This window comes from Ranitomeya imitator, chromosome 2, assembly GCF_032444005.1.
Source record: "Ranitomeya imitator isolate aRanImi1 chromosome 2, aRanImi1.pri, whole genome shotgun sequence".
Taxonomy (NCBI): Eukaryota; Metazoa; Chordata; class Amphibia; order Anura; family Dendrobatidae; genus Ranitomeya; species Ranitomeya imitator.
The window spans coordinates 227,924,634-227,947,432 of NC_091283.1; the positions used below are offsets into that span (position 1 = coordinate 227,924,634).

Sequence of the window (22,799 nt, forward strand, 5' to 3'; positions counted from 1 at the left end):
TTTAGTAGCCAATTGATCAGACAGCCCCAAATCTATATAAACCTGCATATGGCTTCATTCCTCAATGTGCCAGCAAGAAGCATAGAAGCCACCAAGAGGACTGCCAGCCATCCAGAGTACTGACAGCCAGCCAGCAAGAGGCCTGCCAGCCAGCAAGAGCTCTGCCAGCCAGCAAGAGCTCTGCCAGCCAGCCAGCAATAGGCCTGCCAGCCAGCCAGCAAGAGACCTGCCAGCCAGAGGACTGCCAGCCAGCCAGCAAGAGGACTGCCAGCCAGCCAGCAAGAGACCTGCCAGCCAGAGGACTGCCAGCCAGCAAGAGACATGCCAGCCAGCAAGAGACATGCCAGCTAGCCAGCGGACTTCCTGCCAGCCAGCGTGAGGCAAGTGTGTGTGTGTGTGTGTGGCGTGTATTTTTTTAAATACATTACATATATTTTCAAGTGTGTGTGTGAGTGTCCAGCCGTGGTTGTTTTGTTTTTCCAATACTGTCATATATTTCCAACAAAGTAGTGTGGCGTGTGTGTGTAATGGGCGCGTGTGTGTGAGCGCTGCGTGCGTGTCCAGACTTGTTTTTTTTTTGTAATACTGTACATGTATTTCAAAAAAAGTTATGCGGTGTGTGTGTGTCTGTGTGGTGTGTTGCGTGTGATGGAGGTGTGTGTGTGTGTGTGTGTGTGGCATGTGTGTGGGGAGATTGTGTTCCTTTTTTTTAAATTTGCATTTAATGTACTTGTATTTCAAATAAAGACCAGTGTAGCTCCTCATTTTTTTTTTTTTAATTAAAACAAAAAAAAAAAACATAATAAAAATGTATCCTAAAACTGTCCGTAGTATTTCACCAATGTAAATTTTACAGTGTGGTTTATGAAAAACAGGAAAACACAACATGCAATACAGAGTTGGTTGAGGGTCTATTTCTTTAAATAAAAGGTGCATTAAAACGTGGATAGAAGAAATTGAGTATTTAAAACTTTAAAAGGGATTTTTAAAAATAGCATCTGTTGTCAATAGATTTTCAAGTGGGTGTTCAGGGATTTCAAGTTTGAAGGAGGGAATTGTTGCAAGGTCTAGGTTTGTTTTTTTTGGAGGGTAAGGGTTTGCCAGCTTGCACATCGCGCATATTATGGAAGCAGGATATCAAGGTCAGACAGGGTGATTTTTTGCCTGCTTGCATATTGTTCAGATATAAAATTTGAGCGGGGTGGTTTATAAACTTATTAAATTATTATTATTTTTTTTGGGTGGGGGGCCTATGGGCATTATTTTAGGGGGGAGGTTTTGAAATCCTACTAGCTCTGGAGCAACTTTTTATTTTCTAATTCAGCTGCCTACGCATAATTTTATAATAGCTAACAAGTGTTTTTCTACTTTCAGATCCAAACAGGGACAGGCCAACCAGCAGGGACCAACCAGGCAAGCCATTGGGTACCAGGCCAGCATCAAAACTCCTGATGTAGGACTGTCACCCCCTCCAGCCGTTAGAAACTAAAAGAACTACCTTGTGCAGCAGTAATGCTGCATTCTGACAAGGTGGCTCTTTTAGTTATTGGTGCAGTCAAAGCAGAAATAAAGCGTCCCTTTAAAGGACACAAAGCTTTACATATCTACTATATAATTGTCTAAGGGTCACTTCTGTCCGTCTGTCTGTCCTTCTGTCACGGTTATTCATTCGCTGATTGGTCTTGGCAGCTGCCTGTCATGGCTGCCGCGACCAATCAGCGACAGCCACAGTCCCTACTCCCCTGCACTCACTGCTCGGCACCCGCTCCATAATCCCCTCCACTCACCGCTCACACAGGGTTAATGGTAGCGGTAACGGCCCGCGGTGTAACGCGCTCCGTTACCGCTGCTATTAACCCTGTGTGTCCCCAACTATTTACTATTGATGCTGCCTATGCAGCCTCAATAGTAAAAATATGTCATGTTAAAAATAATAAAAAAAAACAAAAAACCTGCTATACTCACCCTCCGCCGCCTTTCTCGCTCCTCGCCACGCTCCTGGGACCGCTCCATTGCAAGCGGCAGCTTCCGGTCCCGTCCCAGGGCTGGTGTGCGACAAGGACCTGCCGTGACATCACGGTCATGTGACCGCGACGTCACGGTCATGTGACCGCGACGTCATCATAGGTCCTGCTCACACCAGCCCTGGGACCGAAAGCTGCCGCTTGCAATGGAGCAGTCCCGGGAGCGTGGCGAGGAGCGGGAAAGGCGGCAGATGGTAAGTATAGCAGGACTTCAACGGCCCTTCGGAAGGTGAGTATATGTTTATTTTTTAAGTCTCTATACTACGTGGCTCTGTGCTGGGCAATATACTACGTGACTGGGCAATATACTACGTGACTGGGCAATATACTACGTGTCTGGGCAATATACTACGTGGCTCTGCTATATACTACGTGACTGGGCAATATACTACGTGGCTCTGCTATATACTATGTGATGGGCAATATACTACGTGGCTCTGCTATATACTATGTGGCTGGGCAATACGTGACTGGGCAATATACTACGTGGCTCTGCTATATACTATGTGGCTGGGCAATACGTGACTGGGCAATATGCTACGTGACTGGGCAATATACTACGTCGCTGGGCAATATACTACGTCGCTGGGCAATATACTACGTGGCTGGGCAACATACTACGTGGACATGCATATTCTAGAATACCCGATGCGTTAGAATCGGGCCACCATCTAGTAATTTGTATAATTGCCAACAAGTGTCTTTATATTTACAGATCCAAAAACAGCCATTATGACTTCTTCTGGGAGCCCTCCTTCACAGCTTCGGGGGAATTGAGGTAATTCATGCAAAGAGATCACATAACTGTTTCAAAGTGGTTTATGATCCATGTAGACCTGGACTTTTGTTTATCTGTTCACTACATTTATTGTGTCCTGCTGTCTCAACTGAGTTAGTTTAATTGCTAACGAGAGGGAAACCAAAAAATAAAAAAAAAAGTGAGATCTAAGAGCTAGCCTTCTATAAATGTAGACATACTTTGGGGAAGCATTCGTGCAGGGGTGCATTCGTGCACTATTATTCATGTACATTTATTCAAAGTACTTTTTTCGCAGTTATACCATGGCTGGCAGTTAGACAGGGCAGGAGACAGGTAAGACAATCTAAAACTATTCCCTGTTCATTTGGCACAGAACAAATACTCACCATATGTATTTGTATATTCTATATCCTCGCTGCCGCATTCACCGCCCTTGCATTAACTCTCTACACTCCATCCATATCGGCCCCTCTGTCCTTGCCTCTCCTATGAATAGCAGTCATGCTCTGTTCACACTGCTTAACAGCACATATCCATTCAGTCCCACCATTCAACACAAGAGACGCTATCACAAATCACTTAACCATCTGCTCACTCTTTCTATCCTCCTTTTCCTAGTCGCTGGAGACATCTCTCCCAACCCCGGCCCCCCATGTTATAGCCAGTCAAACCTCCCAACTGCTACACTCAGAAACCCCACTAACCTTATTAATATTCCATGCATGCCTTCTGTCTTTTTCAATTGTGCCCTTTGGAATTCTCGCTCTGTGTGTAATAAACTCTCCTTCATCCATGATTTCTTCCTTTCTAATTCTCTTAATCTCCTGGCTCTTACTGAAACCTGGATCCAGCAAGCAGACACCACTGCTGCTGCTCTTTCATATGGTGGACTACACTTTTCTCATACCCCAAGATCGGACAACAGAGCAGGTGGAGGCGTTGGTCTGCTCCTTTCACCCAAATGTACCTTCCAAGTTATCCCCCAAGTGTCCTCAGTTGTCGTCCCTTCCTTTGAGGTCCATGCTGTCAGACTCTACATCCCCTTCTCCATGTGAGTGGCGGTGGTGTATCGTCCTCCCGGCCCCTCTCATCAGTTCTTGCATCACTTTGCCACCTGGCTTCCACATTTTCTCTCCTGTGACACCCCCACCCTCATCATGGGTGATTTCAAGATCCCCATTGCTTCTCCCATCTCCCCATCTGCTTCTCACCTTTTATCTCTAACCTCCTCTTTCGGCCTCTCACAGCATACTATCTCTCCAACGCATGAAGATGGAAACTCCCTCGACTTAAGGTACCGTCACATTTAGCGACGCTGCAGCAATCCAGACAACGATCCCGATCGCTGCAGCATCGCTGTTTGGTCGCTGGAGAGCTGTCACACAGACAGCTCTCCAGCGACCAACGATGCCGGTCACCTGGTAACCAGGGTAAACATCGGGTTACTAAGCGCAGGGCCGCGCTTAGCAACCCGATGTTTACCCTGGTTACCAGCGTAAACGTAAAAAAAAAAAAGAACACTACATACTTACCTTCCGCTGTCTGTCCTTCGGCGCTGTGCTTTCCTGCACTGACTGCGAGCGCCAGCCGGAAAGCACAGCGGTGAAGTCACCGCTCTGCTCTGCTTTCCGGCCGGAGGACAGACAGCGGAAGGTAAGTATGTAGTGTTTTTTTTTTTTTTTACGTTTACGCTGGTAACCAGGGTAAACATCGGGTTACTAAGCGCGGCCCTGCGCTTAGTAACCCGATGTTTACCCTGGTTACCAGTGAAGACATCGCTGAATCGGCGTCACACACGCCGATTCAGCGATGTCTGCAGGGAGTCCAGCGACGAAATAAAGTTCTGGACTTTCTGCACCGACCAACGATGGCACAGCAGGATCCTGATCGCTGCTGCGTGTCAAACTCAACGATATCGCTAGCCAGGACGCTGCAACGTCACGGATCGCTAGCGATATCGTTGAGTGTGAAGGTACCCTTAGTCTTCTCCCGGCTTTGCTCAGTAGATGATTTCACTCTCCCGCTCTCTGACCACAACCTTCTTTCATTCTCTATCAAGAACTGCCATCCCGCTCAGGTCACCCCCACTTTCCACACTTATAGAAACATACAGGCCATTAACACCCAGAAACTTATGAAGAACTTGCAGTCCTCATTGGCCCCAATCGCCTCCATCTCATGTCCTGATTCTGCTCTGAAGCATTACAATGAAACCCTGCAAAGTGCCCTGGATGAAGCTGCACCACCTATACATAAAACAACTCAGCACAGACGGCAACAACCGTGGCACACGCTGCAAACACATTTCCTGCAGCGGTGCTCCAGGTGCGCCAAACGTCTGTGGAGAAAATCTAATCTAGCCAAAGATTTCATCCATTAAAAGTTCATGCAAAAAACATACAACTCTGCCCTTCACCTCTCCAAACAAACCTATTTCAACACACTCATCACCTTACTGTCCAATAACCCTAAACGTCTCTTTGATACTTTCCAGTCCCTACTCAAACCAAGAGTGCAGGCCCCAACCAGAGATCCCCGCGCTGACGATCTGGCCAATTACTTCAAAGAAAAAATTGACCACATTCGACAGGAAATCCTCTCTCAATCTCTTCATACCATTCACTGTCCTCCCTCCCCTGCTGCATCTACAGTCATGGCCAAAAGTTTTGAGAATGACACCAAAATTATATTTTCACATGATCTGCTGCCCTCTGGTTTTTATTAGTGTTTGTCTGATGTTTATATCACATACAGAAATATAATTGCAATCATATTATGAGTACCAATAGGTTATATTGACAGTTAGAATAAGTTCATGCAGCAAGTCAATATTTGCAGTGTTGACCCTTCTTCAAGACCTCTGCAATTCTCCCTGGCATGCTCTCAATCAACTTCTGGACCAAATCCTAACTGATAGCAGTCCATTCTTGCATAATCAATGCTTGCATTTTGCCAGAATTTGTTGGTTTTTGTTTGTCCACCCGTCTCTTGATGATTGACCACAAGTTCTCAATGGGATTAAGATCTGGGGAGTTTCCAGGCCATGGACCCAAAATCTCTATGTTTTGTTCCATGAGCCATTTAGTTATCACCTTTGCTTTATGGCAAGGTGCTCCATCATGCTGGAAAAGGCATTGTTGGGCGCCAAACTGCTCTTGGACGGTTGGGAGAAGTTGCTCTTGGAGGACATTCTGGTACCATTCTTTATTCATGGCTGTGTTTTTAGGCAAGACTGTGAGTGAGCCGATTCCCTTGGCTGAGAAGCAACCCCACACATGAATGGTTTCAGGATGCTTTACAGTTGGCATGAGACAAGACTGGTGGTATCGCTCACCTCTTCTTCTCCGAATAAGCTGTTTTCCAGATGTCCCAAGCAATCGAAAAGGGGATTCATCAGAGAAAATGACTTTGCCCCAGTCCTCAGCAGTCCACTCCCTGTACCTTTTGCAGAATATCAGTCGGTCCCTGATGTTTTTTCTGGAGAGAAGTGGCTTCTTTGCTGTCCTCCTTGAAACCAGGCCTTGCTCAAAGAGTCTCCGCCTCACAGTGCGTGCAGAAGCACTCATACCAGCTTGCTGCCATTCCTGAGCAAGCTCGGCACTGCTGGTAGTCTGATCCCGCAACTGAAACAGTTTTAAGATACGGTCCTGGTGCTTGCTGGTCTTTCTTGGGTGCCCTGGAGCCTTTTTTGACAACAATGGAAGCTCTCTCCTTGAAGTTCTTGATGATGCGATAGATTGTTGACTGAGGTGCAATCTTTGTAGCTGCGATACTCTTCCCTGTTAGGCCATTTTTGTGCAGTGCAATGATGGCTGCACGTGTTTCTTTAGAGATAACCATGGTTAACTGAAGAGAAACAATGATACCAAGCACCAGCCTCCTTTTAAAGTGTCCAGTGATGTCATTCTTACTTAATCATGACTGATTGATCGCCAGCCCTGTCCTCATCAACACCCACACCTGTGTTAATTGATCAATCACTAAAACGATGTTAGCTGCTCCTTTTAAGGCAGGACTGCAATGATGTTGAAATGTGTTTTGGGGGTTAAAGTTCATTTTCTGGGCAAATATTGACTTTGCAAGTACAGTAATTGCTGTTAAGCTGATCACTCTGACATTCAGGAGTATATGCAAATTGCCATTAGAAAAAATGAAGCAGTAGACATTGGAAAAATTAATATTTGTCTCATTCTCAAAATTTTTGTCCATGACTGTAGTTCACTCTCTGATTTTGAACCAGTTACAGAAGAAGTAGTAATCAGGCTCCTTGCATTTTCTCGCCTGACTACTTGCACCAGTGACCCCATCCCGTCACATCTCCTCCAGTCCCTTTCCACGGCCGTCACCTCTCACCTAACAAAAATATTCAACCTTTCTCTCACTTCCGGTATTTTTCCCTCCTCATTTAAGCATGCCATCATCCATCCATTACTTAAAAAACCATCCCTCGATCAAAACTGTGCCGCTAATTATAGACCTGTCTCTAATCTTCCCTTCATCTCTAAACTCCTCGAACGTCCGGTCCACTCCCGTCTTACCCGCTATCTCTCAGATAACTCTTCTCGACCCTCTTCAATCTGGTTTCCACTCTTTACACTCTACTGAAACTGCCCTCACTAAAGTCTCTAATGACCTACTAACAGCTAAATCTAATGGTCACTACTCCATGCTAATTCTCTTGGATCTCTCTGCAGCATTTGACACTGTGGATCATCAGCTCCTCCTCACTATGCTCCGCTCCATCGGCCTCAAGGACACCGTTCTCTCCTGGTTCTCCTCCTATCTCTCTGACCGACCCTTCAATGTATCTTTTCCTGGTTCCTCCTCCTCTCACCTTCCCCTTACTCTTGGGGTTCCTCAAGGATCAGTCCTAGGCCCCCTCCTTTTCTCTTTGTATACTGCCCCTATTGGACAAACAATCAGTAGATTAGGCTTCCAGTACCATCTCTATGCTGATGACACCCAATTATACACTTCTTCTCCTGTTATCATGCCGACCTTTTTAGTAAACACCATTGATTGGCTTACCGCTGTCTCTAACATCATGTCCTCCCTCTATCTGAAACTGAACCTGTCAAAAACTGAACTCCTCGTGTTTTCTCCCTCTATTAACATACCTTTGCCTGACATTGCCATCTCCGTGTGCGGGTCCACCATTACTCCAAAGCACCATGCCCGCTGCCTTGCGGTCATACTTGATTCTGAGCTTTCATTCACCCCCCCCCCTCCCCCATCCGATCACTGGCTCGCTCTTATCTGCATCTCAAAAACATTTCTAGAATTTGCCCCTTTCTTACATTCAACTCTGCAAAAACTCTTATTGTTTCACTTATTCATTCTCGTCTGGACTATTGTAACTCTCTACTAATTGGCCTCCCTCTTACAAAACTCTACCCGCTCCAATCTGTCCTGAATGCTGCTGCCAGGATCATATTCCTCACCAACCGTTACACCGATGCCTCTACCTTGTGCCAGTCATTACACTGGTTACCCATCCACTCAAGAATCCAGTACAAAACTACTACCCTCATCCACAAAGCACTCCATGGCTCAGCACCACCCTACGTCTCCTCTCTGGTCTCAGTCTACCACCCTACCCGTGCCCTCCGCTCCACTAATGACCTCAGGTTAGCATCCTCAATAATCAGAACCTCCCACTCCCATCTCCAAGACTTTACACGTGCTGCGCCGATTCTTTGGAAAGCACTACCTAGGTTAAAGCGATTAATCCCCAATCCCCACAGTTTTAAGCGTGCCCTAAAAACTCATTTGTTCAGATTGGCCTACCACATCAACGCATTAACCTAACTATCCCTGTGTGGCCCATTCAAGAAAAAAAAAAAAAAAAAAAACATAATCCGGTTCCTCGCAACATGTTCTCATACACTTTATGCAGTTATTAGCCTTCTGTGTCTGTACTGTTACATACTTAGGCAGTTAACTGGTTCATGCAGCTTTACATGAACACCTGAGCCTTACACTATGGCTGGTCCGAATAACTAAAGCAATTGTTACCATCCACCTCTCGTGTCTCCCCTTTTCCTCATAGTTTGTAAGCTTGCGAGCAGGGCCCTCATTCCTCTTGGTATCTATTTTGAACTGTGATTTCTGTTATGCTGTAATGTCTATTGTCTGTACAAGTCCCCTCTATAATTTGTAAAGCGTTGCGGAATATGTTGGCGCTATATAAATAATATTATTATTATTTAAAAAATGTTTTTTTTCTTTTTGTTCTTGTTAAAATTTTTGGTTAACACTATATGCATTAATTATGTTTTCACAGGAAGCCGAAGCAGAAGAGGGCCTCCCAGAAGGATATCGGGTGGGTGGAGAAATGCCCGGAGCAACCGCGCAGAGTGTAAGTTTTGCAGAAAGAGTTCCTACAGACATCACAGTGCACCCAACACATAAAAAACAGATCATCATACATCACAGTACACAGAAAACATATTCCTACACCCAACATAATACTTTTTTTTCTAGTCTGCTGCACATTCTGGCAGTAAGTACCTTTTTTTTTTATATTAGATGTGGAATTCAGTGCTCACGACTCGGATGGTGAGGAGGGGGGTCTGGATGTGGACCGCCTCATCGAAGAGGTACGCGAGCGGGAGCCGCTGTGGAATATGGGTGACCGCAGCCATGCAGATCAATTCATCACCCATCGGCTCTGGGAGCAAGTATGCTTTATCATTGTGGACAGCTGGGAGGACCTCGAACCTCAGCAGCAGACTCAAGCGCGTAAGTATTCACATTTCAGGAATTTAGGTTGTATGACGGAATGTGTTGTAACCAAAATGTGTTTTTTCCCTTTACAGGTGAAAGGTAATGAAGCGGTGGCGGTCACTCAGGGATCGCTTTAAGAGGGAGTTCAACAAGGAGATGCAGGCCCCGAGTGGATCGGGAGGAGGCAGGACCAGTACAAGTATGCAAGAGCCCTGTCATTCCTCTGGTCAACGATGGGAGCAGAAGGTAAATATTCCACAACCCATTTATGAAGTCACAATGTTTACATGTCTAACCTTTTTTTTCGTTTCAGCCACGGATATGCAATATCAATACATATATTTTTTGTTTTCTTTTATTTCACAGCACTGTCTGCAGCACTTGGGAGCCTGCTGCTGAGTTGGACCCCTCTGGAGCGATCCCACAGGAGTCCGCCACTGGGGTCCACATCGATAGACCCCCACCCCTCTGACCCTTCCCTCCCTTCTGGTCCCTCGGCCCCTTTCACCAGCGCTGGAGCATCATGTCAGACTTCGTCACAGTTTGAGAGCAGCCAACAGAACTCGCCATTTTGCTGTTAAAATCCCGAAGGCACACTCTACTATTCACGCTCGTGTTAAGCGATAATTTACTACTATTTTCGTTCGTGTCAATCCACTATTTGCATATGGCTTGAGCAGGTGTGACGAAAGTTGAAGGCTTCATCACCAACACACACAAATGGCAATGGTGGGCCAGAGGTTCCAGAGAGTGGTCTTGGAGGCTTTACAGCCAGCCGGCGCTCACAGCCAGCGCAGGAAAGCACAGCGCCGGGGGACAGACAGCGGAATGTAAGTATGTAGTGTTTTATTTTTTTTTTTACGTTTACGCTGGTAACCAGGGTAAACATCGGGTTACTAAGCGCGGCCCTGTGCTTAGTAACCCGATGTTTACCCTGGTTACCAGTGAAGACATCGCTGAATCGGCGTCACACACGCCGATTCAATGATGTCTGCGGGAGGTCCAGCGACGAAATAAAGTTCTGGACTTTCTGCTCCGACCAACGATGGCACAGCAGGATCCTGATCGCTGCTGCCTGTCAAACTGAACGATATCGCTAGCCAGGACGCTGCAACGTCACGGATCGCTAGCGATATCGTTCAGTGTGAAGGTACCCTTAGTGAAAACTCTGGTAACTCAGAGGAGAAAAAAAAAGGTTTCATTTTGCTTCTGCAGCCATTATTTGATTGTGTGACCAGTTCACCTTGAACAATTTGGTGAAATGTCCTCTGTAAGCTACATTTACACTGCAATAATTGTGACCAATCGTTAAAAACGCTCATTCCACAATTCGCTTTCAGTGTAAACAGGATGAAATGATCTTTTCCAAAGTGCAAAAAAATGATGGTTCTCTGTGGTGCATTAACAGCACTGGCACTGAAGAGAGCCGTGGTAGCGATGTAGTATAGATCGCTCGCTACGCATCGTTTAGTTTACCTGCCTGTGTAAACAGGTATTTAAACAACTATCGAACAGTAAACTTTACCAGTCTGCGGTCGTATACTGCTAGTCGCTCCATGTAAATGGACCCTAAAATTCTGCTGATTTTCTGAGATAATAAGTACCGGTTTCCAGAGACGCACTGCAAAATCTCCAGGAGTGAAGTTCTAGCTGTAAACAACTCTACAATAATGGCCAAGTTTTAGAATAAGGCGTGCGATGCGACTATACAAGTACATGTGAGCCCCTTAGTAAGTGAAAGGGACATCTCCTCGCCCTACAGGCTCATGTAGATATATAAGGACAGCACACTGACCAACGTAATTCAAAAGGGTTGTTCGTGGGAAAGTAATCACACCGTGCACGATTCTCTTCCGTAGATCTATGAGACACGCCCATTCACCTTTATGGGTGTGCTAAGCAATCAGATCCTATACAGAACATGCATTATACATCCCATGTTCACAGCACAGCACCTGTCTATTGTACAATGATTAGTGTGTAAAAACAGATATCACAAGGACGTAAATTATAGACACATGGACAGCAACACAGTTGGCAATGCCAACATACGGATGGCAACAGCAAGACATGGACGGCTATATCGACGGCAACACGGACACATTGGCGGCAACACGGATGGCAAAATGGACACAGGGACAACAACACGGATGAAAATCGTCCAGAATTTCTATACGAATATAGGACAATTTTTTATGTGCTCTTTTAAACCCGACCTAAAGATGCCACTAGTTATCCTCTCTGGAAATGTTCAGAAACCTCCTTAGTAACTAAAAAGTATGACTCCGATTCCTCAGGACTGGCGACTTTCACACCGGTCTTCATGAGGAGGCATGCTGAATTCAGATGCTCCTTATGCCTCCTAATGAGTCAGGCATGGAGGCAGGTGGAATAGGCCTCCATGAGCCTCGCCACATATCTTACTCTAGTCAGTGATTGGAGTAAGACTTCTGTTGTGAAATGCGCCCTAGCGCCACCTTTTTTTTTTTTCATTTTAGCTGCATATATAATGGTATTTAAATAATTCAACTTACTCCACTTGTCCCCTTATACTATGAGGTCAACTAACTTTTCAAATTGGTATCTGGTCCATGTAGGCCTGGACATTTATCTGTTCACAACATTTATTGATTGATTGCTAATGAGAGAAAAAAAAAGTAAGATCTAAAGGTACCTTCACACCCAGCAACTTTACAACGAGAACGACAACGATCCGTGACGTTGCAAAGTCCTGGATAGCGATCTCGTTGTGTTTGACACGCACCAGCGATCTGGATCCCGCTGTGACATCCCTGGTCGGAGCTAGAAGTCCAGAACTTTATTTGGTCGTCAGATCAGCGTGTATCCTCGTGTTTGACAGCAAAAGCAAAGATGCCTGCAATGATTTACATGGAGCTAACGACCTGTGAGAACAAAAAGTGAGTAACCCTTACGTCACTGGATCGCTCCTGCATCGTTCTGGAGCTGCTGTGTTTGACATCTCTACAGCGACGCTCCAGCGATCTGCTGGCTGTCTATAGCAGCGTCACAGTGTGAAGGTACCTTAAGAGCTAGCCTCATAAATTGAGACATATCTTGGGGAAGCATTTATACAAGGGCCATTTATGCAAATTTAATCTACGTACATTTATCAAAGTACTGGCAGTTAGACAGGGCAAGAGACAGGTAAGACAATAAATAAATCTAATACCTGTTCATTTGGAACAGAACAAATACTCACCATATGCATTTGTATGATCTATATCCTGGCTGCTGCATTCACTCACATTCACTGCAATTGCATTAATTCTTTACATTCCATCCATATCGGCCCCTCTGTCCTTTCCTCTCCTATGTATAGGAGTCATGCTCTGTTCACATTGCTAAACAGTGCAGATCCATTTAGTCCCACCATCCAACTCAAGAGACGCTCTCACAAATCACTTAACCTTCTTCTCACTCTTTCTATCCTCCTTCTCCTAGTCGCAGGAGACATCTCTCCTAACCCCAGCCCCTCATGTTAGAGCAAGTCAAACCTCCCAATGGCTACACTCAGAAACCCCTCTAACCTTATTAATATTTCATGTATGCCTTCTGTCTCTTTCAATTGTGCCCTTTGGAATTCTCGCTCAGTGTGTAATAAACTCTCCTTCATTCATGACTTCTTCCTTTCTAATTCTCTTAGCCTTCTGTCTTTTACAGAAACCTGGATCCAGCAATCAGACACCACTGCTGCGCTGCTCTTTCATATGGTAGACTACACTTTTCCCATACCCCAAGATCGGACAACAGAGCAGGTGGACGCGGTGGTCTGCTCCTATCAACCAAATGCACCTTCCAAGTTATCCCCCAAGTACCCTCACTTGTCTCCCCTTCTTTTGAGGTCCATGCTGTCAGACTCTACATCACCTTTTCCATGCGGGTGGCGGTGGTGTATCGTCCTCCCGGCCCCTCTCATCAGTTCCTGGATCATTTTGCCACCTGGCTTCTGCATTTTCTCTCCTGTGACATCCCCACCCTCATCATGGGTGATTTCAACATCCCCATTGCTTTCCCTCTCTCTCCATCTGCTACTCACCTTTTATCTCTAACCTCCTCTTTCGGCCTCTCGCAGCATACTAACTCTCCAACGCAAGAAGACGGAAACTCCCTCGACTTGGTCTTCTCTCGGCTTTGCTCAGGGGATAATTTCACAAACTCCCCTCTCCCGCTCTCTGACCACAACCTTCTTTCATTCTCTAGCAAGAGCTGCCATCCCACTCAGGTCACCCCCACTTTCCACGCTTATAGAAACATACAGGCCATTAACACCCAGAAACTTATGAAGAACTTGCAGTCATCATTGGCCCCTATCGCCTCCCTCTCATGTCCTGATTCCATATTGAAGCATTACAATGAAACCCTGCAAAGTGCCCTGGATGAAATTGCACCTGCTACACATAGAATAACGCGGCACAGATGGTGACAACCGTGGCACACGATACAAACACTTTTCCTGCAGCAGTGCTCAAGGTGCGCCAAACGTCTGGGGAGAAAATCTAATCCACCCAAAGATTTCATCCATTATAAATTTATGCTTAAAATATACAACTCTGCCCTTCACCTCTCCAAACAAACCTATTTCTACATCCTCATCACCTCATTGTCCAATAACCCTAAACTTCTCTTTGACACTTTTCATTCTCTACTCAACCCAAGAGTGCAGGCTCCAACCACGGATCTCCACGCTGACGATCTGGCCAATTACTTCAAAGAAAAAGTTGGCCATATCAGACAGAAAATTATCTCCCACTCCCCCCATATCATGCACTCTCCTTCCTTCCCCAGTGCATCTAGCTCACTCTCTGACTTTGAACCAGTCACAGTAGAAGTAATCAGGCTCCTTCCATCTTCTCGCCCGACCACTTGCACCAGTGACCCTATTCCCCATATCTCCTCCAGTCCCTTTCCCCTGCTGTCACCTCTCACCTAACAAAAATATTCAGCCTCTCTCTCTCTCTTCCGGTATTTTCCCCTCCTTATTTAAGCATGCCATCATACATTCATTACTTAAAAAACCATCCCTCGACCAAAACTGTGCCACTAACTATAGACCTTTCTCTAATCTTCCCTTCATCTCTAAACTACTTGAACGCCTGGTCCACTCCCGTCTTATCCGCTATCTCTCAGATAACGCTCTTCTCGACCCTCTTCAATCTGGCTTCCGCTCTTTACACTCTACTGACACTGCCTTCAATAAAGTCTCTAATGATCTACTAACAGCTAAATCAAATGGTCACTACTCCATGCTAATCTGAAAATGAACCTGTCAAAACTGAACTGCTCGTGTTTTCTCCCTCTACTAACCTACCATTGCCTGACATTGCCATCTCCGTGTGTGGTTCCACCATTACTCCCAAGCAACATGCCCACTGCCTTGGGGTCGTACTTAATTCCCAGCTTTCATTCACCATCCCACATCCGATCACTGGCTTGCTCTTGTTATCTGTACTTAAACATTTCTAGAATTCGACCTTTTCTGACTTTCGACACTGCAAAAACTCTTACTGTTTCTCTTATTCATTCTCGTCTGGACTATTGTAATTCTCTACTAATCGGCCTACCTCTTACCAAACTCTGTCCTCTCCAATCTGTCCTGAATGTTGCAGCCAGGATTATATTCCTCACCAATCGTTATACTGATGCCTCTACCTTGTACCAGTCATTACACTGGTTACCCATTCACTCCAAAATCCAGTACAAACTTATTACCCTCATCCACAAAGCACTCCAAGGCTCAGCACCACCCTGCATCTCCTCCCTGGTCTCAGTCTACCACCCTACCCGTGCTCTCCATTCTGCTAATGACCTGATGTTAACATCATCAAAAATCAGAACCTCCTACTCCCGTCTCAAAGACTTATCACTTATTCTTTGGAATGCACTAGCCAGGTTAATATGATTAATCCTCACAGTTTTAAGCGTGCCCTTAAAATGCATTTGTTCAGACCGGCCTATCGCCTCAACGCATTAACCTAACTATCCCTGTGTGGCCCACTCAAAAAACTTAATCAGGTTCCTTGCATCATGTTCCCATACGCTTTATGCATTTAATAGCCCTCTGTGTGTCTACTGTTACATATGTAGGCTGTTAACTGGTTCATGCAGCTTTACGTGAACACCCTTTTCCTACACTATGGCTGGTCCGAACAACAAAAGGAATTACCATCCACCTCTCGTGTCTCCCCTTTTCCTCATAGTTTGTAAGCTCGCGAGTAGGGCCCTCACTCCTCTTGGTTTCTGTTTTGATCTGTGTTTATTGTTATGCTGTAATGTCTATTGTCTGTACAAGTCCCCTCTATAATTTAAAGTGCTGCGGAATATGTCAGCGCTATATAAATAAAAATTATTATTATTATTATTATTATTAAGCTGTGCGCATTACAGTTTGCACACATTATCATCGCTGTCCCCGTTCGGGATTCTAGATTGTGAGCCCCATCAGTATGTCTTTGGAATGTGGGAGGAAATCGGAGAACCCGGAGGAAACCCACGCAAACACGGAACATACAAACTCTTTGCAGATGTTGTGTCCTGGGTGGGATTAGAACCCAGGACCCCAGCGCATGAAAATGTCAAAAGTCTCAACATTTTTGGGCCTTTCAAAGCATTTTATGCCAGTTTTCTGGTGTAAAAGTTATGAAAATTTCTTCAGTAGCTCACTAACTAGGATAAGGAGCGGAGATAAGGGGAGGAACAATGGTGCACAGCGTCGCCTTAACGCTTCAGCGTGATGAAGCAGAGGTGGAACAGCACAGATCTAATACCGCACCAACCCACATGAGAGAGAAAATGCAAGTATATTTACAGAAGCTGCAGGACTGACGCTGCATAAATATCAGAGAAAAGAAAAAAAAAAAAAGTTGAATTCCAGCTCCTTAAAACATGACGTTTATTGTATCCAAATAAAAAATCCAAATGTCCATGGTGTGCAACCTCCCACCGGTAAGTGCCTGGGATGACAGAGATAAACGGCTACGCGTTTCGATCGGAGTGATCTTTATCAAAGCCATACCTGGATCAGGCAGCTTCTCCTACTTATAAGGAGGCTCACCCAACCAGATCATTCATTTGAGTCACATGGCAATTTGACAGGTCCTTTCATCTCAAATCATTGTTCTATATGTAACAACATAACAAAAATAAAGGATTAAAATCACATTCAGCAATAATGTAACATAACTTCATGTCTTTTATTCAATCCTGTTGGGACACAGGTGTTCAATTGGAAAATCCAATATGCTTCTCGTGTGAGAAGCCGGCGTCTAATGTCACCACCCCGACTAGGGGTATTAACCCGTTCTATGCCCTGAACCTGAAGAGTGACAGTGCTGCGTGCATGGTGCCTAACAAAATGTTTGGATGCTGCTGATATATTCCTGTCATTATTCTGAGTGTTACCTATGTCATATAAGTGTTCCCTAATGCGTGTTTTCAATTTTCTGGACGTACAGCCCACATACGACAGGTTACACTCTATACATTTGATTTTGTATACCACATTGCAAGAATTACAATTGATGTACTGCTTTATATCAAATTTGATAGTTTCATCCGCATTATAAAATGTCTTTTCAATACTGGCGAATTTACATGTGCTACAATTTCGTGTGCCACACCTGAAAAATCCTGGATAATTTAACCAGGTTCTGATGGATTTATTTTTGGAGCAGAACAAGCTAGGGGCTATTTTATTACCAATGGTCGGGGCTCTTCTCGACACCACATTAATGCCAGAATTTAGTATGTTATACAGCTGCGGATCTTCATATAAAATAGGTAAATATCTGTTGACAATATCTCTAATTCTAGCGAACTGCGGGCTATATTGAAAGCATATGTATGGCTTTTGTTCCATTTGTAAATTTCTATGCTTTTGTGCTGTAACTAGTTCTTTACGATCTTTTCCTGCTACTATTTTTTTGGCCCGATTAATTGTCCATTGAGGGTATTGTCGATATGTTAATTTATTTGCTATTTGCTCGATTTCACCCTTGAGATCTTTTTCTGAGCTCAGAAAAAGATCTCAAGGGTGAAATCGAGCAAATAGCAAATAAATTAACATATCGACAATACCCTCAATGGACAATTAATCGGGCCAAAAAAATAGTAGCAGGAAAAGATCGTAAAGAACTAGTTACAGCACAAAAGCATAGAAATTTACAAATGGAACAAAAGCCATACATATGCTTTCAATATAGCCCGCAGTTCGCTAGAATTAGAGATATTGTCAACAGATATTTACCTATTTTATATGAAGATCCGCAGCTGTATAACATACTAAATTCTGGCATTAATGTGGTGTCGAGAAGAGCCCCGACCATTGGTAATAAAATAGCCCCTAGCTTGTTCTGCTCCAAAAATAAATCCATCAGAACCTGGTTAAATTATCCAGGATTTTTCAGGTGTGGCACACGAAATTGTAGCACATGTAAATTCGCCAGTATTGAAAAGACATTTTATAATGCGGATGAAACTATCAAATTTGATATAAAGCAGTACATCAATTGTAATTCTTGCAATGTGGTATACAAAATCAAATGTATAGAGTGTAACCTGTCGTATGTGGGCTGTACGTCCAGAAAATTGAAAACACGCATTAGGGAACACTTATATGACATAGGTAACACTCAGAATAATGACAGGAATATATCAGCAGCATCCAAACATTTTGTTAGGCACCATGCACGCAGCACTGTCACTCTTCAGGTTCAGGGCATAGAACGGGTTAATACCCCTAGTCGGGGTGGTGACATTAGACGCCGGCTTCTCACACGAGAAGCATATTGGATTTTCCAATTGAACACCTGTGTCCCAACAGGATTGAATAAAAGACATGAAGTTATGTTACATTATTGCTGAATGTGATTTTAATCCTTTATTTTTGTTATGTTGTTACATATAGAACAATGATTTTAGATGAAAGGACCTGTCAAATTGCCATGTGACTCAAATGAATGATCTGGTTGGGTGAGCCTCCTTATAAGTAGGAGAAGCTGCCTGATCCAGGTATGGCTTTGATAAAGATCACTCCGATCGAAACGCGTAGCCGTTTATCTCTGTCATCCCAGGCACTTACCGGTGGGAGGTTGCACACCATGGACATTTGGATTTTTTATTTGGATACAATAAACGTCATGTTTTAAGGAGCTGGAATTCAACTTTTTTTTTTTTCTTTTCTCTGATGATTGGATCGTCTTCCTGCAGCGGAGTTCCGTGCACCTGCGGTGATTTACCGGTGAGCTGGCTACAAACTCCTTTTCTCTTTGTGGCTGCATAAATATGCAGAGTCCAAAAAGCAGCAGTTCCTGATTGTGGGAACGTACCTGTGGGAAAAACAGTAAAAAAAAATGTAGCTAAATACCTTTTCAGATAAGTTACTCCGCTGCATAGATATTCACATTTTATGCTTTTAGAGAGCTGTATGAGAAATCTCTCCTTGTAGAGCACATGGATGGCACGGTCACCCCTCGTGAAGGAAGGTAGTCCAGTGCCAATCCATAAAATCAAAGCATTTATGTCATGATTCACATGTAAAGCGCCATGGAATAAATGGCGCTATAAAAATGTATAATAATAATGATTAAAATAGATATGGCAATACTACAATATGTCAGAGCATACGTGTGATTGGGAATAAGGGGTGCAAGGAGGTGAAACCTCCTCTGCCAGAAACTGCAATGCTAATGTCTGGCACAGATGAGACTCTGGGCTGGTTTCCATCAAGGGTGAGTGGATTTTTTATTTGTTATTGTCACCCCTCCCAGACTCTGCAGTTACAGCTCAGCAGTGTTCAGGATTACAGGACGTCTAGATCAGCTGCTGAGCTGTGATTGGCAGCGTCTAGGAGGGAGGAGTGAAGGCTCACGCCCCTGAGAAGACTCTGAAGAAACGCCCTGTAACACTACAACCAGAGATGTCACATACTACGCTCCAAAAGCAACACATGTGAATATCTCTGCAATGGAGTGACGCAGCACAAAACAGAAAAAAGCAACAGAATCAGGGGAGCTCAGGAATTGTTACTACGTATTTAAAACCTGCTATCGTCATCAGCACCATAGACTGTAAATAGAAACTGAAGAGCACAAGCGTGACCAACATGCCATTGAACTCCTACTGGACGTGGTCTTGGGGGAGGAAGGGCACAGGACCCCTTCTGTGACCATCAGTTGGGGTCATAGCAGTCGAACATACAACAACCAAGTTACCACCTATCTAACTGGTCTGAAGCAGAATATCCCTTTAAATACACACTTCTGACTACAGGTGTAATGTATGCGATGTGTGAAGTACAATTGTACACCGTGTGCAGAATTATTAGGCAAGTTGTATTTTACAGAATTATTTTTATTATTGATCAACAACTATGTTCTCAATCAATCCAAAAGACTCAACTATCAAAGCTTAATATTTTTGGAAGTTGGAGTGGGTTTTTTTTTTTTTTTTAGATTTGGCTATCTTAGGAGGATATCTGTTTGTACAGGTAGCTATTGCTGTGCAGAATTATTAGGCAACTTAATAAACACCAAATATATTCCCATCTCACTTGTTTATTTTCACGAGGTAAACCAAGACAGACGAACCGCTGTCCCTGGCCCCAGCCGGGGTTTGAAGCGACTCGAACGCCTTTGTTAGGGATGCCATAGATTGCGTTAAGGATGCAACCCACTCGGGGGACGATACCGCAGTCTCAGGTACAGACACTCTGGACAGGGTCACAGGGGGGCTCCTGAGTGCTTTCGGAATCGCAGGCCTCACAGAGACAGTTACTCTGGGCATGTGGAAAAGTGGACCGACAGGTAACACATGAAGTATATAAAACCGTATGAGTCTTAAGGCACCTTCACATTAAGCGACGCTGCAGCGATACCGACAACGATCCGGATCGCTGCAGCGTCGCTGTTTGGTCGCTGGAGAGCTGTCACACAGACCGCTCTCCAGCGACCAACGATGCCGGTAACCAGGGTAAACATCGGGTAACTAAGCGCAGGGCCGCGCTTAGTAACCCGATGTTTACCCTGGATACCATGCTAAAAGTTAAAAAAAACAAACACTAGATACTTACCTACCGCTGTCTGTCCTCCAGCGCTGCGCTCTGCTTCTCTGCTCTCCTCCTGTACTGTCTGTGAGCCGGAAAGCAGAGCGGTGACGTCACCGCTCTGCTTTCCGGCTCACAGACAGTACAGGAGGAGTGCAGAGCACAGCGCTGGAGGACAGACAGCGGTAGGTAAGTATCTAGTGTTTGTTTTTTTTTACTTTTAGCATGGTAACCAGGGTAAACATTGGGTTACTAAGCGCGGCCCTGCGCTTAGTTACCCGATGTTTACCCTGGTTACCAGTGAAGACATCGCTGGATCGGTGTCACACACGCCGATCCAGCGATGTCAGCAGGAGTCCAGCGACGAAATAAAGTTCTGGACATTATTCAGCGACCAACGATCTCCCAGCAGGGGCCTGATCGTTGGTCGCTGTCACACATAACGATTTCATTAATGATATCGTTGCTACGTCACAAATAGCAACGATATCGTTAACAATATCGTTATGTGTGAAGGTACCTTTAGTCTTTCTAAACATGATGACTCTGCTGCTGCTATAATCCGGACCCTCAGATAAGCTGCTGGATAAAAATAATGCCGCTGTCAAGCTGGGAGGAGTAGCACTTACCCCAGTCCCGTGGAGCTTGTTACCGAAACAAGCTTCAGTGCTATCCCCCTTATGTGCTTGATTAGAGGGTGGATGCGCCCGAATGGGGGAGGGGCTTCCGGCCTACGGCCCGCGATAGGCTGAAGCCGGGGACTAAATTTTATTCCCCGATCTCATCCAGGGAGAAGGGGCGTGCCCGGAAGTAGATGCAGCGACAGGGGTGGGACTTCCGCCCGCGGCTTTAGACGCCGGGAACTACAGTAACCGGCCTGCAATAGGCCGAAGCCGGGGCCTAAACCCGGAAGGAGACGCGGCCGAAAGAGGCGGGACATTTGCCCAAGGCCTTGGACGACTGGGACGAAAATAAGCGGCGCACGCCGAGGAAGGAGATACCCGGAAAACAGCGCCGGGATCTCCCTGCAGTATGGCACCGCTGCACCAGCCGAGATGAACCGCGCGACGGAGCAGGAGCCCCCCCATCCTCCCGACAAATCCTAAGGTCAGAGATATATATATATATATATATAACGGTGCAGGCACCCTAACTCCGTCAGCCCTTCAGGGGGTGAGGAGAGGGACCGTCTGCCTCTTCTAATCACCACCGTCAGCGCATTGGTGATGAAGTGGAGGCTGCATGGACAGGCGATGTATGCCTGTACAAACTAGGATTTCGCTACCTTAGGGTGGTCAGGGATTAGTCCGGCAAAAGGTCCCACGTTGCGGGAGAGGATATGTGGAAGCGACACTCCACATGCTCGCCCGTTGTTGGTTTGGGAAGATCGGACCCCTTCAAAAGGGTCCGTCGCCCCTGTCTCATCTTCATAAATAAAGTGGGATAAAAAAAAGATCTGGGAAAACCCAGAGATGTGCCTCCTACGGACACCAAGCATAAACTGGATCTGTCTGGGTCAGTGTCAGGGTGTATACTGCGGAGAAAGAGCTAATTTTATTTGTCTACTTAGTGTCAGCCTCCTGGCGGCAGTAGCATACACCCACAGTCCTGTGTCCCCCAATGAGACGAAGGAGAAAGTATCATGTGATCAAAATACAACTTGCACACAGTGTATTGTCAGTGAGTAAATTAAGATGAGAAATACAGGGCAAGCAAGAGAAAACTATACGATTGCTTACATACCTGGAAAAAAGCCGGGAGAAAACTTGTGTAAAGAAACCGTCGTGACCTTGGAAGTAAAGCTAAATGCGTCTTCTACTCCTGAAACAGAAATCATAGCATTATACAATACTGATGACACGGCCTCCGCCCTACACACAGCAATCATGTGTGATTGTATAACGAGACACAACCTATGACGGAACCACGAAAGCATGTCACAGACCCGATTACCAAGATAACGCATATATTCAGCTACGTGCAGCTGACTGTAATGTAACCAAGCTGTGCAGAAAGAAAAAACAAGAATGGGACTAAGGGAAAGCCAGAAATACTGCACTTGTGCCCCAAAGAGCAGAACTGAAATCTTACAAGACCTTCCCCCGTGTGCAACCCTTAGCGGTAATAAGCCAATCAAAACGTGCCGTTAGGTGGTCTGTTTAATGCCGGACAGGATCTACACTTCCCTAATAGGGTAGAGACAAATGGGATTTCTACACTAAACCTCCCC

The 22,799-nt window shown here is 45.1% G+C and overlaps 1 protein-coding gene across 1 annotated transcript in view; it reads right to left on the reverse strand.

Moving 5' to 3' along the window:
- Positions 1-22,799, reverse strand: part of HDAC8 (histone deacetylase 8) — a 222,145-nt gene that overhangs the window by 92,312 nt on the left and 107,034 nt on the right. The window contains exon 6 of the mRNA XM_069748671.1: positions 22,313-22,390. Within this exon, the coding sequence (XP_069604772.1) occupies positions 22,313-22,390 (78 nt within the window). The remainder of the gene's footprint in view (positions 1-22,312; positions 22,391-22,799) is intronic.